Genomic DNA, 20,455 nt, shown 5'->3' on the forward strand with positions numbered 1-20,455 from the left:
AATAACAGCAAATCTGTTTCTGTTTACTCCAGGTGAGGTTTCAGAAGAAACATGAAACTTCCTGAACTTTTGGAATGCACAAACTCTACCTGCCTTACACATCTGATCTTTCTTGTTGTTTAAACAAATTCTGCCTTTACAGATCTCAGGCAATTAAATTAATTTTAATAATGCTCAAGATGTGCAGCTAATGCCCACAATTATTATACACTTTTTGGAATTTTGATCAACACCTCATGTTTAAGGAACACAACCAATCTATATTTGTAAGTATACAGAAATGATTCAAACTCAACATAAACTATTACTCAATGAATGGACAATGTACAGATTATCCCCCAAAGCTTCCAGGTTGTACAGCATCAAAGGACACCAGTTCCTTTTTTTGGCACTGTTTCCTGGAAGCATGTCATGCAGCTGCCCTCTACATCACTCTCTGCACATCATCAGTGGTCATAGTTGATCGATCAGCTGATGTAAATAAAACAGGTCACCTCCCAATGTTGCAGCCAGTCCGATTTGCTTCGACGGCCCTTGACCAGCGCCACCTTGCTTTAGACGTCGGACTCGAGTGGTCTCTCAGTTCTTTCAGAATCTAGGAGTCGAGGGGCCATTAACTCTGTGAAATTTTAAATGTCACTTTAACACACAATAATATTCTAAAGAGTATTTAAGAGAGCTGTATTTTAAGACATTTGTTTCATTGCACTGTATTCAGTGATCTATGGAACAATGTCTATGACTTCAGTGAAACAATGTCAAAGAGACTCAGATGGAAACCCGTCCGTCTGGTTTTCAAATTCTGTTTCATACTATGAGGTTGTTAGAGACAAGTCCAACGGGAAATATATGAAAGATATTACAGTATGTGTTAACAATTAGATAATTTGACTATCTGACTGTGGCAAAAAGGCCAAAATGTCCTTTATTGAAGGTCAATCTCTTTGCTTTTAAACACCCTTCTTAGTGCTCTCCCTCCCAGGAACATGCCTGCGCCTTCCCCCCATCCTCACTAGGCATCCTTTCCCCCAGGCGCATTTTCCTTGCCCCTTTCTTTCTGCTAAGCTCTAAGGGACCCCATGAGACTTGCAGCCAGGGGCGCGGTGGGCAGCGGCAGCTCGTCCCGGGCTCACCCCTGACCCTGTCCCCGAGGCCCCTTTTCTCTGACTGCTCAGTGAGCCAGAGCAGCCCCGCCTGGGCTCTCTGTAGCCTCCTCTCTCCCGGGCCCTTCCTTGTTTCACTGTCCCCAGCTTGAATAAATGTTTTCTACAAATCACAATAAATACATAAACAAACACCATTTTTATAATTCATTTTTTTTAAAAAATTGATATGATAAAAGTATGCCCTGGCTAGTTGGCTCAGTGGTAGAGCGTCGGCCTGGCATGCAGAAGTCCCGGGTTCGATTCTCCGCCAGGGCACACAGAAGAAGCGCCCATCTGCTTCTCCACCCCTCCCCCTCTCCTTCCTCTCTGTCTCTCTCTTCCCCTCCCGCAGCCGAGGCTCCATTGGAGCAAAGATGGCCCGGGCGCTGGGGATGGCTCCTTGGCCTCTGCCCCAGGCGCTAAAGTGGCTCTGGTCCAGGCAGAGCGACCCCTCGGTGGGGCAGAGCATCGCCCCCTGGTGGACAGAGCATCGCCCCCTGGTGGGCATGCCGGGTGGATCCCAGTCGGGCGCATGCGGGAGTCTGTCTGACTGTCTCTCCCAGTTTCTAGCTTCAGAAAAATACAAAAAAAAAAAAGTATGTATAATTTTACTCATGTTAGAGTTTTTATAAACTAAGTGCCTATTAGCAGAAAAAGTAGATTGAAGAAATTAATTCATATGAGTACAAAGGAATGCATGACTTGTATTCATAATACTTGCATATAGACATAAAGTATATTTCTTTAGACATCACTGTGCTTAAAAATTAAAAATCCAATAATATGGACAACAAAATATAGTTATCCATAGGTAGTGTGATTCTGGTCAGCTTTGGGGTTTTTTTTGTTTCGAGGGGTTTTTTTGCTTTTCTTTTTCAAAAATATTTACATTGTGAATGTTTATAATGGAATTGTGTTTGTGTATGTGTGTGCAAATGTGAGTTTCAGTAGGTGTGTATTGGCTTTGTAACATGGAATTAACACAAAATGCTGGTATCGGCATTGGTGAACTGAGAATTAAGAATACTTATTGATCGGCATCATTTTACTACATTCAATAAGTATAATATTGGACAGTAGACAGACATGTAAGAACAATTGTTAAAAGGTCAGTATTTCTTTTTCAGTCATCTTCCCTATATGAAATATCAAATGATGAAATATTATATCTGTCACTTATTTCTGAAAGTCCAAGTGTTTCAACACCCAGGGAGCAAACACAGAGGAGGGGTTGTGCCCTCAGTCCGTCTGGGGACAGTGTTGGACCCTCCGGCAGATAGAGCTGAATGCAACGTCAGTAGTCCTGGGGCAGAGACTAAGGCTTTTTGCTGTTTTAATAATGTCTAATTTAGATATGTTTAGATCTTTTATCCTTTTTCTACTGAAAGAATGTTATAAAACAGGGCATGTATGAAATATTATACAAACTTTTCATTACAGTACTTTTATCTACCTATTTAAAATACACATAATGGTGAATACAGGAGACAGCATGAATTGTGGAAGTACTCAAATATTTTTGTTTGATTTTAAGCTCTTACCTATATTTGTATATATTCTTTTAAATCTTCATTTTTAAGGAAAGCACTATTTCTTTAAAGATGGGCTTCTAGGATGAATATTTAAATGAGGTTGGTTACACCAAGGGTTTGGAAACCAGCACACTGATCACTAGACCATTATTCAGATTTTCTTTAGCTGTTTTCATCTACCGTCAACTCCACCTCCCTGATATACTCACAGAAGAGAGGACATGTCTGTGATTATATAAAACATAATAAGTTCAGGTAAAGTAAAACAATGGGATATAAAATTTAATTGGGCCAACTTTTATAAAGCAAAGGTTAGAGATTTCAGAGATAGACAAGAAGACCTGGATTTAAAAAGTAATAAATAAATAAATAAAACAGTAAACCTAGAGAATTGAGATGGAACACACACAGTTCAGACATGAATGGCTCTGAGTTTATGGGGTTCAGACATGGGTATTTTTATCATGCGTATTACATATCTGATTTGTTGGTGAATAGATTATGTGGATTCTGGTAGATGCGAGCAGAGGGACTCACACACTAAACTATACTCTCTTTCTTGCCTCTGTCGCCTGTGCTACTAGTATCCCTACCATTAGGTACCAAAATGCCTCATGATCTCCCCTGAGTAATTAAGCATCGGTCAGAGGGAGCATGGTTCACCCTGGCATATTTCTGTGTCCACTCGAATATATTGTTCATGGAGACACTTACACCCCCCAACTCCATCTACCATTACCCTCCGTGATCCGCTGGGTCATAAATCTCAGACTTTCATTACTCCTTGTTTATTGAGGTTGAATAGGATGAGGAGATAATGGGAAAAAGGGGGATGTTATATCCTGGAAGCTCCCATAGCTCTACCTACTCTACAATTTTGGATACTGTAAAAAAAAAAAAGAATATACTCAATACCTGCACCTCTCAATTAATATTTCTTCTCTGTTACAGAGAAAACAATATTTCTACCAAGTTTTTAAAACAACAACAACGATCTATCAGGAGGCATTGATATCTAAATCAACTAAATGTAAGAACAACTTCTTCAATTCTAAAGACATCAATTTTTTAATCTATAAAATAGAAGTAGAAAAATACCCATAACCCTACACTGGATGATATGGAAATCACATCATTTGCCTTAGATGAGAGTATGTCACACATATGTAAGCTATACTGTTATCATTATCACTTTACCGATTTCTGTTAACTTACATATATTTCCAGAAGACTCATTTTACCTGAACACAAGATTTACCACTGTTTCTCTCTTTTACAAGTTACTGAAAAATAGACAAGACCAGACTTAAGATAGTAAGATGATGTTAATACTCCATTGTCACTTCCTTCCTCCACACCCAGGGGCCCCCAGACCTGAGGGATGACTGGTGAGAACTGCACTGTGTTCACTGACTTCATACTCTTAGGACTTTCTGGCAGACAGGATGTGCAGCAGGGGCTCTTTGTGCTCTTCCTGCTGGTTTATGGCATCACTGTGATCGCCAACCTAGGCATGATCCTGCTCATCAACCTGGACCCCAGACTCCACACGCCCATGTACTATTTACTGAGCAGTCTGTCTTTCTGTGATGTCTGCAACTCCTCCACGGTCTCTCCCAGGATGCTGGCCGACTTCTTATCTGAACAGAAGAGGATTCCATATCATTTATGCTTCATTCAGATGTTCTTTTTTGGGATCTTTGCAGATGTGGAATGTCTTATGTTGGCTGCCATGGCGTATGACTGCTATGTAGCCTTTTGCAACTCACTTCTTTACCCAACTGCCATGTCCAATAGGAAGTGTCTCCAGCTTTTGGCTATTGTGTACATTGAAAGTTTGGTGGACATGACAATCTTCATCTCTTGCACAGTTACACTGTCATTCTGCAATTCCAATATCATCAATCACTTTTTCTGTGACGTCCCACCCTTACTAGCCCTCTCCTCCTCGGATACAAGCATCAGTGAAATAACGCTGCTCATTTCCAGTAGCTGTGTAATAGGATGCAGTATGGTCACTGTCCTCCTCTCCTACAGCTACATCATAACCACCGTCCTTAGAATGAACTCGGCCGAGAGGAGACGCAAAGCCTTCTCCACCTGTGCCTCCCACTTAACTGCTGTGGCTATATTTCACGGGACATTAATTTTCATGTATATTCGGTCCAGTTCAATTTACTCTATGGACACGGACAAAATAGCCTCTGTGTTTTACACAGTTTTCATCCCTATGCTGAACCCACTGATCTACAGCTTAAGGAATAAGGATGTGAAAGGCGCCCTGAAAAAAACAATTGGGACTAAATTATGTTCTGACTGAAACTGTGTTTTTTACCCCAAAGTACCTTTATTTACTGAAAGGTTCAGGGAGCTAATGTTCAGGTACTTAGACATAGTTTCCTATAATTTCACCAATACAGCCTCTAGATGGTTTTCACTGCTTCTCATTGAACCTAAGTGGAATGTAAAGAGCGGTCATTATTGACATGAATCTTCTTTCTAAACCAGAAAGAGTATTAATAAGTTCACTTGCAAAAAAAAAAATGGTCGGGTCTTTTTATACAGCTCCTCTCTCTTCATGGGTGGGCCCCAGTAAGATACCCTGGGCAAAGCGACCCCTGCACCACTGTCTAGTTAACTTATTCTTCTATGATTCCATTTTTTTAATGAGTTTAATAAATTTGTTCAAACAGAATGTATTGTTAGTGAATTATATCAGGTTTGTTCATATTCTTCCCACGTACCAGTATTAGCCTATGAATAATCCAACATCACAGAAATATGGAAGTAGTAAATGAATGAATAAATTAATTAAAAAGCTGCTGCTCTAACTCATAGTCTATAAATGTGGGTCTCATTTCTGTCTTGTTCACAATATTTCTACCTTGCTATCTATTAACACTGTTCAGCTTCTGTATGATATTTAAAAACATTTATTGAATAAATGAATGACTGTCCCCTACAAAATTAATGTATTTGAGGCTTGGTCTATTCTTCTTCAAAAAAAATCTTTTTATTTTATTTTACTTTAGAGCCTATGTAAATTTAAAAAATAATGATTGTGTTTTATTTTATTTCAGAATGTCATCTTACACAAAGCTATCTGAACTTCTTCTTTTGGCCTATGAGGGATAGGTACCGGGGACAGGGATCTCTGGATGTAGAGAACTTGTCGGATCCTCTATTCCTTCTTCCTCTGCCCCAGTTGCGGAAGCAGACACCCCCGGGATCAGCAGCTCTAGCTTTGTATTGCACCCATTAATCTTCAAATCAACCTGTGGAGCTCTCTTCCTCCCCTCATTCTGAAGAACAGATAAGGTCCTATTGACAAGTGTACAGAAGCAGCAAAAATGGAGGTTGGGGGTAAATAGAGAGATATTCTCTATGTTATTGTAAAAAAGGACTCCATCTCCTTTGAGGTTCTTATAGCATTATAGTAGATAAAATTATTATTTTTTTAAAAGCCGAGATGCCCAATTTATAAAGTTTAAGTTGTAAAGGAACAGTTATTAAGAACAGTATTTAATAGAAAAACAGAACAACAGTATTCACATTAATATCAATTGGCAATGATTTACATTTACTCTCTTATCACCAGAGACAGGGAATTTAGAGCCTACAAACAAGACTTGTCACTTCTTCACTGACCCAAACTCAAACCCCTCTGTCCTCTCAAGTCTTCCATCCTTCACACATATACTGTTTTCTCGTCAAAATATATATAAGCTGCCTCCTTTGGTCACTTTTTGACTCTCATATTTGGTGTGGGGATCGCACACATGCAAAATTAAATATTAAAAATTTTAAATTTAATGTTTTTTCTCCTGTTAATTTGTTTTAATGTTGATTTAATTATTAGGCCAGTCAAAGAAAACAGGAGAGAAATGCTTCCCACACCTTCAACATTTTAAAAAAATCATTGCAATGAGAGTGGTTAATATCTACTTCCAGGAAAGAAATCAGACAGTGACGAATAAAAGGATTACCATAAATTGAGACAGATTCCTAGCTGTGAGGGAGTGCAGTGGGTGGGGGATTAGGGGACTAGGTGAGGGGAGTGGGGGGATAGGTCAATAAAGGCAAAAAAGAAAAAGACATGGACACTAGCAACAGTGTGGTGATTGCCGGTGGGGAGGGCAGTGGGGAGGGGAAAATAAATGGTGATGGACAAAGAATTGACTTGGGGTGTTGAACCCACAAAGTATACAGATGATGTATTGTAGAATTGTGCACCCAAAACCTGACTAATTTGGTTAACCAGTGTCACCGCAATAAATTCAGTAACAAGGAGAAGTACATTAAATATATATTATAGGCAATCCAACTTAATTTTTATATATATTTTTGATTAGACTTTAGGTTTTAATTTTTATGCTATTTTTGCTAACAGATACTATGGTAATAAATATGTTGTGTAAATAAAAAATGAAAATAAATAAGAAGAAGCTGTTTCAGAAATGGAGAAAAGGGGATGAATAATGCAAAGGGGAAAAAACATTAAGTAAAGGATCTACTTCAGTTTCATTAGACATCTGGTTTCATGGAGGAGGGTAGAGACTGTGGTAACCATGGAAGCACAGCATTGAAATAAATTCTGGTAAATTTCTGACATTGATCAATTTAGTAAAAAGAGTGAAGAAATAACGTTCAGCCTTTGCTCAAGTTGTTGCAGCACTCCCAGGGGGAAACAGAACCAGAATCTAATTAATGATGTTCTCAAAACAGAAGAATGGATGCAAGCAGAGGTTTTAGAGATTTAAATCCCAAAGGTCACTGGGTAGAAATAAAATGCAACCTGCCTATTGTTCATGTACCAGAGATAAGGATAGAAAGACTTGCACATTTCAGGTAGGTTTCTAAATGGCTTAAAAAGAACAGAGGGGGAAGAAAAAGCTTACTCTTAGAAAAATGAAGAATCAAGAATTAATAATTTTGTTAATGAATCATTTTATATTTGCTTACTCAGTTAAATAGACTTTTCAATCTAATAGCTAAACAATGATATTTCCTTGTTAGATCTGTGTTAATTTGCCTGATTTCATTTGTCAGTTGTATATAAAAATTAAATATCTGATTTACATTTTAATCAAGGTTGAAAAGTAAACCATTACTCTTTACTACTCTGCAAAAGATATTGCACATGTAGATTTAAGATTTGCCCTTGTCTTTTTCAAATAATAATAGAGATAAAACATTAAGAACTATCCATATATGTTCATTCATACCATAGTTTTTAAGTCTAGAAACAATAAAAATTAGACCGCTACCCATATTCAAATTTTCATATATCCACAGACACACATAAACATACCCATGCACAGAAACAAGGCAGGATCCTCGATATCTCGAGGACACTTATTTTTCTTGTATTTATGTTCATTTCAATGGAAAAGACAGCTTAAAATAAAAAAGACATGTAAGTTTTCACATATTTTGGTTTCACTTCTTTGTGTCACATCTCTTTGGATTGAAAAGGGATCTACCTGTCCTTTGGCAAAGGTCAGTCAAACAAATGGGTTGTAAATGCTGCCACGGACCTGAGAGGTAAGCGGCGTAACAGTTCCGTCCGGCGTGGTTCAGTGTCAGCACGCACTACGCCGCCGGACCCCAGAGCAGTCTCGCAAACATTTCCGTCTGTTCGCTGATCTGCAGTGCCGTGGGCAGTGGTAAAATCAAGTCTTTTTCTTTGGTGAAAACATTCAAAACTACCTTCCACATTGGACATTTATTATTGTCAAAGCTCAAGGACTGTCTCTGAAATGTTTATTTTGTTGTTGTTCAGGGTTTGGTGCAGGGACATTACATTCTGAAAATTCACTTGCTTTTCTTTAAATGACTTAAAAATATACAAAGGGGTATATATATATATAACTTTAAATGGTTCTATAATAAGAATTACTAACAGACTGTAGATTCATTATTAATTTTTATGCTAAGTGAAATAAGCCAGTTTGAAAAAGACAAATATCATATGATCTCAGTTATTTCTGTAATCCAATGAACAAAATAAAATGATGAACAAAATAGAGACAGAGGCACGGACACATGGAACAGATTGACAGCTGTTCCACAGACACAGACAACAGTGTGTTGATAGCCAGAGAGAGAGAGGAGAGTCGGCTATGTGGAGGCAGGAGGCAGGGAGGCGGGGAGGCAGGGAGTTGGGGAGGCAGGGGGCAGGGAGGCAGGGAGGTGGGGAAGGAAAGAAACGTTGCATGGGGCAGAGGACACACAATGCAGTGGGTAGATGGTGTTGTATTGATTTGTGCACTTAAAATCTGTATGGTTTTGTAACCCAGTATCATCCCAATATATTCAATTAGTAAAATATTTTAATATTTAGCAGTTTATTTTATAGAATATGTCTACAAGATATACTAGTGAAATTAGTAAAACATTCAATAGTCATAGAATATTTAATTAAATTATCTTTTATTTTGCTAAAATACTGCCTTGCACATAAAACAGAGGTATTTTTAGCAACACACAGTCTCTTTTTTTCCTGTGTCATGCATCAGGGAATCTTGACTAAACCTGGTTTTCTTTGGTAGCATTGTCATCTACTTATATGATAATAGTCCATGTCTCAGGATCAGACAACCATTTTTTGGAAGAAAGAGTTTATAAGCAGACAGTTGTTCACTTATTATTATGCTTAGGGGCACCATTGACACCAGAAAGCCATGTAGATACTGATATATTTTTTATTTTAATTAATTACATATTCTTAGATAGCAAGAAATATAATAAAATGGAAGCTTGGATGGGGGCGTGGTAGAACATTTTTTATTACTTTACAATTCTAACCTATAGGTTTGTATATTTTATAAAATATATTCATTTTTCCATCAAAAACCTGTTTTGATGATTCATCTAAGAAGAGTTTAGGCTAAGATTTGGGATTCTGCACATTGATCTCCAGATTGTTATTTATATAATATATTCTCTTTCTGTCTTTCATCTACCCTTAATTACCCTTTCTTTATATTCCCACAGAACCAAGGAAGTCATGTATGATATTATATACAACATAACTGATTGGGTAAGATGCAGCAGTGAGACATAGAATTCCATTGATCTCCCAAAAACCATCAACACCACAGAAGGGAGGCAGAATTTGAAGATGTTCAATGAGAAGCAATGAAAACAACAAAATAATATTACAATTTCTAGAAACATGTGATGGAATTTTACTTTAGACATGAATATTTCTGGGGTAATGAGACACTGGACCAATGAGCATTTTCAAATGTGGCTTACTGATCTGATCTGTTGGCGAATACACTATGGGAATTCTAGTAGATTAGAGTTGAAGAACTCATACAGTTCTGTTTTTTTCCTCTCAGTCACCTGTACTAGTAGCATCCCAAAAGCTTTTCACAGTCTCTCCTGAACAGCAGCTGTCAAAAAGGCATGGTTAGCTCTGAGACATCCTTTCATGTAAACTCTAACATATCACTCATGGAGACCATTCAAACTTCTCCCCTAGAAAGTACCACCCTCACTGCTTCAGTGGGTCGTAAATCACACACTATCTCTGTCCCTTGTGTTTGAGGCTAGATAGGACCTGAGGGGTTCATGGGATATCAGAGAAATTTTATATCTAGAAACTTGTAAGAGCTCTGCCTGCTTCACAAGTCTGGCTGATGAGGGAATAACAAAGAAATATATTCATTATCTGCATCTCTTACTCACTACACATCTCTGTTACAGGATATAACATTTCTATAACATTAAAAACAAAAGCAATCTTGTCAGAATATGTGGGTTATCTGGACCAACTAATTCTAAGAACTATTTCCAAGAAGGACATCAATTTCTTAATGTACTATAAAAGTGGCATAAATTATCACAAGTACTACATAGGTTTTAGTGAAATTACCATGATTTATTTTGAATGAAAGTGCACTATAAACTATACAGTGCTATACAGATATAGGCAATATTATTAGCATTTTCAGCTCATCAATTTATAGAAATTAAATGTATTTCCAGAAGAGTGATTTTAACTAAAGCAGACTTACTGTTTACCTCTTTTTCTAATTACAGAAAAACTGAATCAATAGTTAAATATTAAAATAGTAATATGATGTCAATCAACCCACCTCCATTTCCTTCCTCCACACCCAGGGGCCCCCAGACCTGACTGATGGCTGGTGAGAACTGCACTGTGTTCACTGACTTCATACTCTTAGGACTTTCTGGCAGACAGGATGTGCAGCAAGGGCTCTTTGTGCTCTTCCTGCTGGTTTATGGCATCACTGTGATCGCCAACCTAGGCATGATCCTGCTCATCAACCTGGACCCCAGACTCCACACGCCCATGTACTATTTCCTGAGCAGTCTGTCTTTCTGTGATGTCTGCTACTCATCCACGGTCTCTCCCAAGATGCTGGTCGATTTCTTATCCGTGCAAAAGAGGATTCCATATCATTTATGTGCCATTCAGATGTATCTTTTTGGTGCCTTTGCAGATGTAGAATGTCTCATGTTGGCCATCATGGCCTATGACCGTTTCGTAGCCATTTGCAATCCTCTTCTTTATACAACTGTCATGTCCTGGAGCATCAGTGCCCAGTTCGTGACTATTGCCTACATCACAGGCTTGGCGGATTCAGCAATCCATACCTGTTGCACATTTCGATTGTCATTCTGCAATTCCAATATCATCAAACACTTTTTCTGTGATATCCCACCCTTATTAGCCCTCTCCTCCTCAGACACAACCATCAATGAGATAGTGATGTTCACGTTCATTGGATGTGTTGTGGGGTCCAGCATCCTCACGATTCTCCTCTCCTACAGCTTCATCATAACCACCATCCTTAGAATGAACTCAGCCAAGGGGAGACGCAAAGCCTTCTCTACCTGTGCCTCCCACTTAACTGCTGTGGCTATACTCTTTGGGACACTCTTGTTCATGTATTTCCGTCCCAGCTCCAGTTACTCCATGGACACTGACAAAATGGCCTCTGTTTTCTACACCGTTGTCATCCCCATGTTAAACCCACTGATCTACAGCTTAAGGAATAAGGATGTGAAAGGTGCCCTGAAAAAAGCAGTTGGCACTAAATTATGTTCTGAGTGAGACTGTGTTTTACACTCCAAAGTATTTTGTCAAAGATTCTCAGTGCTGAAGTTCACGTACTGTGACTTAGGTCCTATATAGTCTCACCAGCACAGACTGCTGAATATTTCATATTTCTTCCCTTTGTGCCTAAAATGAGTGTAAGGAGAATTAATTATTGATCTTAGTTTTTTCTCCAAAATAAGGTAAAGTAATAGAGTAAAAGGTTCACTTTGTTGTCAGAAAGGGTCCTTTCACATATTCTGATCTGTTCAGGAGTATGTTCCAGTGAGACAAGCAAACAGCAACCACACCTTCATGTCGATTCAACCCTGTCCTTAGGATGCCTTCATGTATATGGAGTTAATAAACTGCCTCACTCAGAGGGGAGGTCGGTGGGTTAAATTAGGTGTGTTTGTCTCTTTCCTATGTACCTGTATCACCCTATAAGTGTTCTATCCTTGCACTTAAAGGGATATAACTAATAAATAAATAAATTAAATTAACAAATAAATAAATAAAAATAAAACAGAGACCTCCGGCCCTCTAGTCCAAGTTCTCTAAAGCTACAGCCCTTGCCTACATTGTTCACCATCATTTCTCCTTCACTGTAAGTGATGTTCAGCCATTCACGATATTTGTTAAGTCAACCAATGGGTGTAGGTTAAAATATGATGTAAAAAGGAATTCTCTGGTTTAATTTAGACTCTAGTATCTTCATCTTAGATAAAATCTGTTCTGTACTTTTCTTCTGTCATTGGCTGTGATAACAATCATGCAAAAGATATATTTGATGTAAAAATCATCTTGGCTCCTCCATTTTCAACCGTTCCAGCCCAGTTATATCAGCAGATGTCCCCAGATTAGCAGCTCTAGGTTTATGTTACACATCACAGTCTTCACACCAGATGAGGAGTCCCTCCCTGCCCTCACCCTGGAGAACAGACGTGGTGCTATTGACACCTGCAGAGAAACTGCATAAATGGGACTTGGGGATCAAGGACCTGGGCTTTTCCACGGCGGGCCAAGGAGAGAAGGACTTCCCTTGCTGTGTTTATAGCATTACACTAGTCAAAACAAAATGAAAGAGCTGAAATTCCCAATAGATACAGTTTAAGTTAAAAGGTAGCCTTATTAACTTAACGTTTTAATAGAATAAAAACAAATAATGAGATGGTACTTACATATTTACATCAGCATTCCATTGTTTAAATATTTATATTCACTTTCTGTGTATCTGTGGAAAAAAACTGGAACCATATTTTAAACAAAATTTTAATAGTGGTCATGGCTTAATAGGTGCATACTAGGCAATCCATACCTATCCAAAAACTAATAAATTTCATATGTTGTTTGCACTGCAATCAATTCATTATCCAGGTATGAAAAACAACACAAATTCAGTTTTTCACGAATAATCATTTTATTTTAGACTTTTGTCAAAAAAACAAACATGGAAATACTCTTTTCAGCTTGCAGGTGGACAGAGTAATGTGTTATACAAGTTTTTTAATTTAAAACCTCTTCTCTAATCTGAGATCTTCCTGCATTAATGAGCTATTTTATACTTCAAAAGAGCATGACAATAAAACAACACATTTAAAACATGAAATTTTCACCAAGTTACTAGTCTTGCATTACTTTTTGAACAGATATTTAAGATAAAAGTATTTCATAATATTTTCTAATTACTTTAACTTAATAGCCTTTACAGATGGTTAGGATAGCAGGGTTTTTTATTGTTATTGTTATTATTCATCTTAAGAAACTTATAATGAAGGGACAGTGCTGAAGATAAAAACTAGACTGAAGTGAAACTGACCTGACTTCATAATTCTATTGATATATTATTTACTTGTCAGCTCTGTGCCCTTAGCCAATTAACTCCCTATCAATCCTTCTACTCCTGGGGCTGAAAGAAAAGAAGGTATTGTCCATGGTATCATGCTTTATTTTGATTACCCATAGATTTGGGGAAATTCATATTAAACTGAGTTTTCCACAGTTGGAACCAAACATCAAAAAATAGACATTTCTGAAAAGAGGTCAGGTCCCATTTCATCCTTAAGAAAGACCTTTTTAATCCATAGTATATATGTACCACATCTTCTTTATCCAGTCATCTATAGAAGGGCTTTTTGGTTGTTTCCATGTCTTGGCCACTGTAACAATGCTGCAATGAATATGGGGCTGCATGTGTCTTTACCTACCAATGTTTTTGAGTTTTAGGGATATATACCCAGTAGAGGGATTGCTAGGTTATATGGTAGTTCTATTTTTAGTTTTTTGAGAAACAACCATATTTTCTTCCATAATGGTTGTATTACTTTACATTCCCACCAACAGTGGATGAGGGTTCCTTTTTCTCCACAGCCTCTCCAACACTTGCTATTACCTGTCATGTTGATAACAGCTAGTCCAACAGGTGTGAGGTGGTATCTTATTGTAGTTTTGACTTGCATTTCTCTAATAACTAATGAAGATGAGCATCTTTTCATATATCTGTTGGCCATTTGTATTTCTTCCTGGGAGAAGTGTCTGTTCATGTCCTCTTCCCATTTTTTTATTGGATTGTTTGCTTGTTTGTTGTTGAGTTTTATGAGTTCTTTGTATATTTTGGATCTTGACAACATTATACAGAGTGAAATAAGTAAATCAGAAAAAACTAAGAACTGCATGATTTCATACATAGATGTGACATAAAAACGAGACTAAGAGACATGGACAAGAGTGTGGTGGTTACCAGGGAGGGGGGGAGGGAGGAGAGGAAGGGAGAGAAGGGAGGGGAGGGGCACAAAGAAAACCAGATAGAAGGTGAGGGAGTACAATTTGACTTTGGGTGATGGGTATGCAACATAATTGAATGATAAGATAACCTGGAGGTGTTTTCTTTGAACATATATACCCTGATTTATTAACGTCACCCCATTAAAATTAATAAAATTATAAAAAAAGACCTTTTTGACTAGTGACTTTCCCAAAAACATTTTGACATATTTATTCCTTAGACCAGTGGTTTTCAAACTTTTGAAGTCGGGCACATTTATAATAATACAAATAATTGTAGGCACACTATATACAATTTTCTGAGAAATATGTTATAATAAAATTAAGTCAAATATTAAAGAAAAAATATAAAGTCCAAGAGTTCTTTTATGGTAATTAAACAAAATAAACACAAAATTAAATTTATTCTGACATTAAAAAACATTTAAAAAAACATTTTGATGTTACATTTTTAGTTATGCTTTTCAGAATTCATAAAAAGAGGGGTTAAAAATTTAAAAACGGCCCTGGCCGGTTGGCTCAGCGGTAGAGCGTCGGCCTAGCATGCGGAGGACCCAGGTTCGATTCCGGCCAGGGCACACAGGAGAAGCGCCCATTTGCTTCTCCACCCCTCTGCCGCGCTTTCCTCTCTGTCTCTCTCTTCCCCTCCCGCAGCCAAGGCTCCATTGGAGCAAAGATGGCCCGGGCGCTGGGGATGGCTCTGTGGCCTCTGCCTCAAGCGCTAGAGTGGCTCTGGTCGCAACATGGCGACGCCCAGGATGGGTAGAGCATCGCCCCCTGGTGGGCAGAGCGTCGCCCCCTGGTGGGCGTGCCAGGTGGATCCCAGTCGGGCGCATGTGGGACTCTGTCTGACTGTCTCTCCCTGTTTCCAGCTTCAGAAAAATGAAAAAAAAAAAATTTAAAAACAACAAAAAGTTATCTTTTTATATATATAGACACATTCTTAGTAAGATTTAGTAAATTCAGCAGGTCCTGGTGCAAATGTGTTAAGTTTTTTCTTTCTTGTGTTTATGAGAAACATGAGCCTGATGTGTCCTAGCAATTTCTTCAATGTTTGGCATATATTTGAAAAGCAAACTTTCATTTCCTCATCAATACATTGAAGAATTCCTCTCTTTATAGACTTAATTGTGTTGAATGAAGAAAACCCCACCATACATATCATCTTAACTTTACACCAAAGGACAGAAGAAACTTGCCTCCAGTCTTTCCAGGGAATATGGGGGGTAGTGTAAACAATCCAGCACCACAGCTTAACAGCCTTTTGCAACCTAATCAGGCAAGTGAGGTGGGGGGGGTTGGGCAGACTGTCAGCTTACAGCCAATTCATCACCCCTCTGTTCCCCAAAAATCTAAACTCCAAAAACCCTGTTGGTTTTTTGGTCCCCAACAGGCACATATTTCTCTGTAATACCATAGGGTGCATCTGGAAATCTTCTAAGGCACACTAGTACTCCCTGGTGCACACTTTGAAACCCACTGCCTTAGACTCTAAATTAGGGGGTTCAATATAGGCATTATCAATATATACAAAGTCACTTTGTTAATATCCACTGCATGACCAGTGCTGGGATGCAAAAAAATACAGATGAGTGTACCATGCTAATAGTGACCACAGTCAGATGGGAAGGTCAAGTGGCTATAATATGACAGAAACATGGAACACAGAAAATCATGCATAGATCCCTAGCATGTAAAATCCTTCCCAATTTTACTTTTTCTTAACATGCACCCCAGTAAGCCCTCTTTAAAGTATCTAATGAAACACTAAATCTAGCTAAGAAAAGAGCATGTCAAAGAGTGAATTTGGACCCCAACACTTTCTTGAGAGCTTCTTTCACGTCTTTGTTCCTCAAGCTGTAGATCAGGGGGTTCAGCATGGGGATCACTACTGTGTAAAACACTGAAGCCACCTTGTCAGTATCCACGCTGTTGAAAGAACTGGGCCGGCAGTACGTGAAAAGGACCGTTCCCTCTAAGACAACAATAGCTGTGAGATGGGAGGCACAGGTGGAGAAGGCTTTGCGCCTTCCCTCTGCAGAGCGCATCCTGAGGATGGTGATGAGAATAAACAAGTAGGAGGTAAAGATGATCACAATGGTGATGATCTCATTGAAAGTGGCCACAGTGAATACCATTAGTTCATTTAAGGAAACATCATAGCAGGCAAGATTAAGAATCGGGGGTAGATCACAAAAGAAATGGTTAATCACATTTGATCTGTAGGATGGAATCTCAAGAGCTAAACACAAGTGGATCAGAGAACACACAGTCCCACAGACGTAGCAGCCAGAGACCAGCAGTATTTGGAGTTTCCGGGACATGGTCACCATGTACAGCAGTGGGCTACATATGGCCAAGAAGCGGTCATAGGCCATCATGGCCAGCAGAAACACATCAGTGATTGCACATGTGCAAAACATGTAGAATTGTATCATGCATCCGAGGAAGGAGATGGTCTTATCCTTGCTGAAGATATTGAACAGCATCTTTGGCACTATGACCGTAGAGTAGCAGAAATCCACAAAGGACAGGTGACTGAGAAAAAAGTACATGGGGGTGTGAAGTCGAGAGCCGATGTGAATCAGTACGATCATGCCCAGGTTGGCCAAAAATGTGACTCCATATATGAGAAGGAACAGCAGGGAGAGAAAGACTTTCAACTCAGGGACATCTGATAATCCAAGAAGGATGAACTCTGTCACAGTGGTGCAGTTCTCCTCCCCCATTGCCACCACATGTCAAGTTTAGAAAAACAAAAGATATGTTTTGTGTGTGTTCTGAAATGGGAATAAGAGGAAAAAACGGCACATTTATGTTAACTTAAGGGAAACATTCATACTGATGTTACTGTGTATTTGAAATACAATTAGAAAACAATTCTAAATGTACAGTGTGTCAGCAGATCCCACTGACCAAAGTTAAAGTATTAGCAGAAACATGTATGATTCCTGTTATCTAACACAATAAATTGAGTTAGTTAATTAACATAAGTGTTTTTGATGGACTTTAAAATAGATCCAGTGATATACTTTGTAGCCACATGAGATCAACTCCTGTCCCAGAAAAATGTAACACATTCTGTTCAGTTACTGTGATCCTGCATACACTAATTTTTTAGGTCAGTCTAAAATTTCAGCTGGTGGGGTCCTGTACAGTTTTCTCACTGGGAAGAGTGACAGATCTCTTTGAGATTAGTGGCTCATCAGTACTCTTTAAATTTAGAATAACACAATAAAAAAAAATATTTTAAATATATACTATAGTCCATCATCATTTCTACTTGTCAAATTAAGTGACTTAATTGATTAGAATACTATTGATCAATATTAAAATGAATCAGAAAGATACAACTCTTGTAAAAATTTTTCTAGAAAACAATTTGACAACATATATCCTTACCTCTGACAATAATAAAAGCTATCTGATATATTTATGAGGTTTTTCCTAGTAAGTTGTTATTAGAAATGTTTAGTTACATTCACAAATTGTGGAAAACTGTATCCAAAGTAACATTACAGCATTGTTTATAATATTCACAATGAGAAAAACTAGAGCAGTTGTTAGACTATGGTATATTATCATATATATAAGGCAGAAAGTTTTGTTATTTGAAATAATTTTGAGAAGATAATTTTCTTTTAAATAACTAGTACATTTGGTATATATGTGTATTAAATAAAAGATATATGTTGAGGCCCTGGCCGGTTGGCTCAGTGGTAGAGCATCGGCCTGGCGTGCAGAAGTCCCGGGTTCGATTCCCGGCCAGGGCACACAGGAGAAGCGCCCATCTGCTTCTCCACCCCTCCCCTTCTCCTTCCTCTCTGTCTCTCTCTTCCCCTCCTGAAGCCAGGCTCCATTGGAGCAAAGATGGCCCGGACGCTGGGGATGACTTCTTGGCCTCTGCCCCAGGCTCTAGAGTGGCCCTGGTCACAAAAGAGCAACACCCCAGAGGGGCAGAGCTTCGCCCCCTGGTGGGCAGAGCGTCGCCCCCTGGTGGGCGTACTGGGTGGATCCCGGTAGGGCGCATGCGGGAGTCTGTCTGACTGTCTCTCCCGGTTTCCAGCTTAAGAAAAAAAAAAAAAGACATATGTTGAGGTATGAGTGTATTTGGTAGAAATACCTTATGTTATCACTTCAATTTGATTACATACCCTAAAAGATAAATCTTTTAACCACATAGAGAAAAAGGTAAGTTAGAACTCATGAACTTATCTCTGTAGTTGGCTGGGGGAAGTAATTACACTGTATATTCTATAAGTCTGATTTACCAATCATATCTGTCTTTAAAGAATATTAATATACAATACATTGTGGTCCATCCAGATAATAAGATTCAGCACTGACAGAAATAAGCTCTCAAGCCATGAAAAGACAAGCAAGAAACTTAAATGCACATTTCTAAGTGAAAGAAGCAAATCTGGAATGGCTACATACTCTAAGATTCCAACTATATGATCTTCAGGAAAAGGCAGAACTGTGGAAACAGTAAAAAGATCAATTGCATCAGAAGTTGGGAGGAAAGAGCTATAAACAGGTGAAGTATAGAGAATATTAAGGGCAGTGAAACCACTCTATATGATACAATAATGGTGGATAAAAGTCATCATACATTTGTCCAAAGACATGAAATGTACAACAGCAAGAGTGAGCCCTGAGGTGGACTATGGACCTTGGGTGATAATAATGTGTCAATGCAGGTTCATCAATTCTAATAAAGGTACCGCTCTTGTAGGGGAAGTTGATAATGAGGGAAGCTGTGCATTTGTGGGGGCAGGGATATAAAGAAAAGGAAAGACATAAGGAATGTGAGAAATTGTATTCTCTGCCCTCATTCTTAGAGGAGTATACTCATGATGTCATAAATATATATGTAATGAAATTTTAAAGAATTAAAAACAAATCACCTGCTGAAGCCATAGTTTTCTTATTACTTAACTCAGAAAAACTGAATTATTTGCCCATTCAGAGTTAATACAGAAAAATCAACTTGGAAACACTTCTTTTTAACGTTTTAGGCTGATAATAAGAGACAATTTTATAATAAATCCAAACAAACCAAAGTAATTCATCTTATTTACTCAACAGAGAAAGTCTACATGTCCTGATTCCCATGACCAACTAATGGGCTCATAAATTTAACCCTCAGAATTAGGGTGACAGTAAGAGAGCTAGATACCATGACAAAAATTGGTGTGAAGAAAGGTAGAAAGAAATGAGAGAGAGAGAGAGAGACTATTATTTGTTTACATCAACATCTGGTGTTCCACAGGAAATTATTCTAATTTTACCATCTACTGTCTCTCAATACTGAAAGACAAAAAACATTTGAAACAGTAAGTGCACAGGAATATGGTTAATTAAATCATTCTCTAATTAGAAGACACATGAGTGACCTGGCCAGGTCCTCAGTTGGTTAACATGGTGTCCTGATATACCAAGGTTGCAGGTTTTATCCTTGGTCAAGCTACAGTCAAAAATGAATCAATGAATGCATAGATAAGTGGAACAACAAATTGATATTTCTTCACCCCCTTCTTTTTCTCTAAAACAATCAATAAACGATAATTTAAAAGAAAAGAAGACATATGATTTAAACGTATATTTAAATAATTGTTTTCTGGATAAATATAGCCATTTCCATTTCCAAGTAACCAGAGCCTAGTTGTAGCTCACAAACCTGAGTGACAGGCAGTTCCTCTGTGGTGCTGAATAGGTAGGATGAATATGGTGCACAGCTAGAGACTTATACTCTAATTTTATCCCCTGGGGAACGGGTCCCCTAAGTTCCAAGTCAATTATTAATCTCTAATGCTAAAAAAATAAAGTAAAACCGAACTAATACTATATGAGGTATAAAACACATAATTAATCTCTATAGAATATCATCAAGAATTTTTTTTAATGTTTTAATTTGAGAAACA

The 20,455-nt window shown here is 38.2% G+C and overlaps 3 protein-coding genes across 3 annotated transcripts; 2 read left to right on the top strand and 1 right to left on the bottom strand.

The window, feature by feature from the left end:
• The first annotated feature begins 4,058 nt into the window (after positions 1 to 4,058).
• Positions 4,059 to 4,997, top strand: LOC136388660 (olfactory receptor 5AR1-like). Its single transcript, XM_066360482.1, has one exon. The coding sequence runs from the start codon at positions 4,059 to 4,061 to the stop codon at positions 4,995 to 4,997; it is 939 nt and encodes a 312-aa protein (XP_066216579.1).
• A 5,829-nt stretch (positions 4,998 to 10,826) lies between these two features.
• Positions 10,827 to 11,794, top strand: LOC136388661 (olfactory receptor 5W2-like). Its single transcript, XM_066360483.1, has one exon. The coding sequence runs from the start codon at positions 10,827 to 10,829 to the stop codon at positions 11,763 to 11,765; it is 939 nt and encodes a 312-aa protein (XP_066216580.1). The 3' UTR covers positions 11,766 to 11,794.
• A 134-nt stretch (positions 11,795 to 11,928) lies between these two features.
• Positions 11,929 to 20,230, bottom strand: LOC136387940 (olfactory receptor 5L1-like). Its single transcript, XM_066360043.1, has 3 exons — positions 20,212 to 20,230; positions 16,337 to 17,311; positions 11,929 to 11,979 (listed from the first exon to the last, which is right to left on the bottom strand). Exons 2-3 carry the CDS (start codon positions 17,258 to 17,260, stop codon positions 11,929 to 11,931), a joined length of 975 nt encoding a protein of 324 aa, XP_066216140.1. The 5' UTR covers positions 17,261 to 17,311; positions 20,212 to 20,230.
• Positions 20,231 to 20,455: the final 225 nt, after the last annotated feature.

The sequence above is a fragment of the Saccopteryx leptura genome, chromosome 1 (genome assembly GCF_036850995.1).
Source record: "Saccopteryx leptura isolate mSacLep1 chromosome 1, mSacLep1_pri_phased_curated, whole genome shotgun sequence".
NCBI lineage: Eukaryota > Metazoa > Chordata > Mammalia > Chiroptera > Emballonuridae > Saccopteryx > Saccopteryx leptura.

Excerpts from the sequence above, each read along its gene's own strand:
- LOC136388660 (XM_066360482.1), top strand. The coding sequence starts at position 4,059 with ATGACTGGTGAGAACTGCACTGTGTTCACTGACTTCATACTCTTAGGA.
- LOC136387940 (XM_066360043.1), bottom strand. The coding sequence starts at position 17,260 with ATGGGGGAGGAGAACTGCACCACTGTGACAGAGTTCATCCTTCTTGGA. Across the intron at positions 11,980-16,336 it reads AGAAAGTGTTGGGGTCCAAA|AAAGTGAACCTTTTACTCTA; the intron begins TTCACTCTTTGA and ends CTTTCTGACAAC.
- LOC136388661 (XM_066360483.1), top strand. The coding sequence starts at position 10,827 with ATGGCTGGTGAGAACTGCACTGTGTTCACTGACTTCATACTCTTAGGA.